This window comes from Nannospalax galili, unplaced genomic scaffold, assembly GCF_000622305.1.
Source record: "Nannospalax galili isolate Female #2095 unplaced genomic scaffold, S.galili_v1.0 scaffold95, whole genome shotgun sequence".
NCBI classification, from domain to species: domain Eukaryota; kingdom Metazoa; phylum Chordata; class Mammalia; order Rodentia; family Spalacidae; genus Nannospalax; species Nannospalax galili.
The window spans coordinates 3,164,130-3,167,704 of record NW_008342393.1 but is presented as its reverse complement, the minus strand read 5'-3'; the positions used below and the strand labels follow the sequence as shown (position 1 = coordinate 3,167,704).

General features: G+C 50.2%; 1 protein-coding gene and 1 long non-coding RNA gene across 2 annotated transcripts in view; one reads left to right on the top strand and one right to left on the bottom strand.

The window, feature by feature from the left end:
* Positions 1-1,940, top strand: part of Hoxb5 (homeobox B5) — a 2,893-nt gene extending 953 nt beyond the window's left edge. Inside the window, exon 2 of the mRNA XM_008838286.2 lies at positions 729-1,940. Coding sequence (XP_008836508.1) covers positions 729-976 — 248 coding nt within the window. The 3' untranslated portion in view covers positions 977-1,940. The remainder of the gene's footprint in view (positions 1-728) is intronic.
* Positions 1-2,778, bottom strand: part of LOC115071291 — a 16,853-nt gene extending 14,075 nt beyond the window's left edge. Inside the window, exon 1 of the long non-coding RNA XR_003850389.1 lies at positions 2,582-2,778. This is a non-coding gene — a long non-coding RNA (uncharacterized LOC115071291). The remainder of the gene's footprint in view (positions 1-2,581) is intronic.
* Positions 2,779-3,575: the final 797 nt, after the last annotated feature.

The window sequence follows — 3,575 nt, the reverse complement described above, 5'->3', positions numbered from 1 at the left end:
CCTTTTTTTTAGGTTCTTTTCTTTTTTTTTTTTTTTTTTTTTTGGTTTTCTTAACTACAACTAATTTTTTTTTTTTTTTTTTTTTTGTCTTCTAGGCTTCCCTGCCCCTCGTTGGGGGTGGGGGTGGGGGGCAAAGAGAGCTTGGCTTTTCCTCAAACACAGATTTTTTTTTTTTTCCCAAGGGGGAGAAGTCTCTACGAGTGTCCTTACAGCCCCATGGACAGAGCCAAATAGGGTCTTTTGCCAGGAGTGGATAATATTTTTTTAAAAATAATTTGTTCCCAAGCTCGGCTTGGGTTTTATTTACCCAGCCAGTAACTGGCTTTAGGATGAAAGATGAGGTTTATGTATTGTGGGGAAGGGTCTTGTTTATTATTGAAATTTCGAGACTGCTGTCATGAGTCTAGGAAGAGCAGGAAAGGCGCTTTATGGGGCAAAAGTGCAGCCGTTCTCCTCCCTCCTGGGGCAAGCAGCCGCCAGATCCCAGCGTAGGGTGAGGCACTGGGAGGGAGCAAGAGACAAAGCCGGGCGCTTTCACTGCCATCAGAAGTGGGGGCTGCAGGAGAAGAAATAGAGACTATATGGAGGCATCAGGAGTAAGGAGGATTGGAGCGGCGGTGAGCTGGATGCTGGGGACGCCTGGGTCCTGCTCCCCGCCCCCTCCAACCCAGTGCCCCCTCCTTTAACTGGAATAACGTTGCCTCTGGGTTTTCCTTTATCTGATGCAGATATGACCGGGCCAGACGGAAAAAGGGCCCGGACTGCCTATACTCGCTACCAGACCCTAGAGCTGGAGAAGGAGTTCCACTTCAATCGCTACCTGACCCGGCGGCGACGCATCGAGATCGCCCACGCGCTCTGCCTGTCCGAGCGTCAGATCAAGATCTGGTTCCAGAACCGGCGCATGAAGTGGAAGAAAGACAACAAACTGAAAAGTATGAGCCTGGCTACAGCCGGCAGCGCCTTCCAACCATGAGCCCATCCGGAGGAGCCCTGGGCAGCCCCAAGAGCCCGCGCCACCCCCAGTCCCAACCCCTCCAATCCTCCCTGCACTGCCGCTGCCCGCTGGGGACCGGTTCCCACGAGCCTGCCTCGCTCCAGCCTTGTGTTACGATTTTTCGTTTGGTCTTAGGTCTTCCTGTGGCTCCCTCTCTCCTGGACTGATTATCTTATTATTGTTAATAATAATTCTTATTTTCCCTCCACACTCCCCATTTCCCTCTGCTTGCCCCAAATCTGCCAGTGTTTCTGAATGTTCTACTGTCTGTGGTTGTACTCCTCTGCCCCCACTCCCCAGGAAAAAAAGAAATTCGCATGTTTAATGTGACTTTCCCCTCCCCATCTGTGTTTTAACTTATTTATAAAAGGATGATCGCTGTATTTTGAGTTCCAACTGGAAACTTCTATAAGGGGCAGCAGTTGAGGTGGTGAAGTACCCAGCCCAGCTGAGCTGGCCTGGGAGATGGAGTCCATGACAGTCTCTTTTTCACCCTTCTCATTCTCCTTGAGCCCTACTTCCTAGGCCCAAGTCTCCTAGTGACTTGTTCCTGGGGTAGGAAGAGGCCAGGGAAGGACCAAAGTAGTGATGCTGAGAAGAGAGAAGGAAAATAGAGAGATTTCAGCTCCTGCTGTCTGGTAGGCCCCACAAGGCCTGGTCTGGGAGTGTATGAAAACAGAAATAATCCTCAATGTAAAATGTCTCGTGTTTTTCTCTGTGAATCTATGGGTCTGGCTAGAAGGCCCAAAGCTTGTAAATATGGGGATAGTCTGGGTCAGACCCATCCCTTCCTCTCTTACTCATTTTGCTTCCAAGACGATTTGTAGTGAGTGAGTGGATGCTGTGCTATGTGTGAAATCTGTCTTTGCCAGGCCTGTCTCAGTGATTAGCTTTTGGTATTTGTAGCTTTCCTTGAAGTCAAATAAATGTTTCCCCAACTCCATTGCCCCTCCACTTGTCTTTTCTCCAGGAGTCTGCCTCTCTCGATACCCATAGGGCACACCCTAGCCTAGATCATCTTCAATAAATCTAGGGTATAGAGAAGGGAAAGTAGGGTGCTCACCAGAAACCCCTTAGAAGCCACGTAAGTCCCTAGCTTGGTCAATGATGCTTGGGCCAGAAACAGGCCTTCATGCCTGGCTGACTGAGAGGTTCAGGAACTTCTTGTGGACCTAAACTGGACTCCATCCTAATCTCCTCCAGCTGGGTAGGAAAGCCCCTAGAAAATGCTCTAGGAAGAGCAATTTGGGCCTAAGTCCTAAGCAGGAAGTTCCTGGCTTTTTGAAACTGGTAGAGGCCTACCCAAGTGCCCTGTCTACTGCTCCAAATCCCAATTCAGCTCTGTCACCCACTAATGGAAAAAAAAGAAAATCAGTTCGATTTTATCCTCAGACTTCTCTATACTTTTCTAGGGCTCTTCCTCTCTAAGGGTACCCACTGACCTTCCACTCTTGTTTGAGAAGTTGGGGTCCCTCCTGAAAGGCCTCTGGTTCCCCCTCTAGCCTGGCTCAGGGCCAGGGCCCAGCTCTCTTCCATCCAATTCAGCCTCCACCCTGAGCACAAGAGTTAAGTCTGGACACTTACCCGGTCAATCCCTTCCAGCTGGGCCCAACTTCTTACAGGACCTGGGGGGGAGGGGGAGCTGGTGAGGAGAAGGCGAGGGTCCTGGAGGCTGTACTGGGCCCTCCTTCCCCCTCACCCCATGACTTTGTCCCCCTTTGCCGAAAGCAAACTATCCCAAAAGTCGCTATGACATTTAGATGTCAAATGGATAGGGGTTTTATCTCGAAGTTAGATCGTAAAAATCGCCGAGAAGTCAGACAGATACCCCTCACTGGCTCGAGAAAGTCACGTGAGGTCCATAAAGTTAGTTTTATGGTTTTGGGGAGTTGACACCGCGCGGTATATTTCACATTCTCCAGAATGTTAAGTGACACTTTAACTGCTCACTGTGGTGGGGAAGGGGGCAGAGGTAGGTGAGCGCTCTCCCAGCTTAGAGCAGCCAGACCAGCCCAGGAAGGCAGAGGCAGCAGCCCAGGCCCAGCACTCCACAGTAAGTGGTTTCTAGCTTTCGCTTTCTCCCTCACGGTTTTGGGGCTTGGGATGGGAGCGGGAAATCTTGTTTCGAGTAGGACTGTAGAATGATACAAGGGAAATGCAACCAGTTTGGGTATCCAGTTCTGAGAAACTGGATGCCTGAAGTGGGGTGGAGGAGCGCTCAGTTCCATAAGGCTTCAGTGATGGGAAGTGTCTGGTCTTTATTTATAGGAGCACTGTCGCACTCTGTGGGGCAAAAGGGGTTGTAGAGGATCCACACTTTCCTTCGATGCCTTGGAAATTTAGGGACCAAGAGGAAAGAGTATGTATTGGTGGAATAAAGGCTGGATGGGGGGCATTTTACAACTGGCTACCTTCAGACAGATATTGCCCCCCCACACACACCAGGAAAGAAGCTTTATGACTTTCATTTGTCTGGGATGTGTTGTGGGTGCCCGGCAGGGCACTTTTATCTGGATCCATCTGTGAGAAAGAACCAGGGAAGGCAAGGTGGCTGCTGTGGGCCACCTTGCTTTGGAGG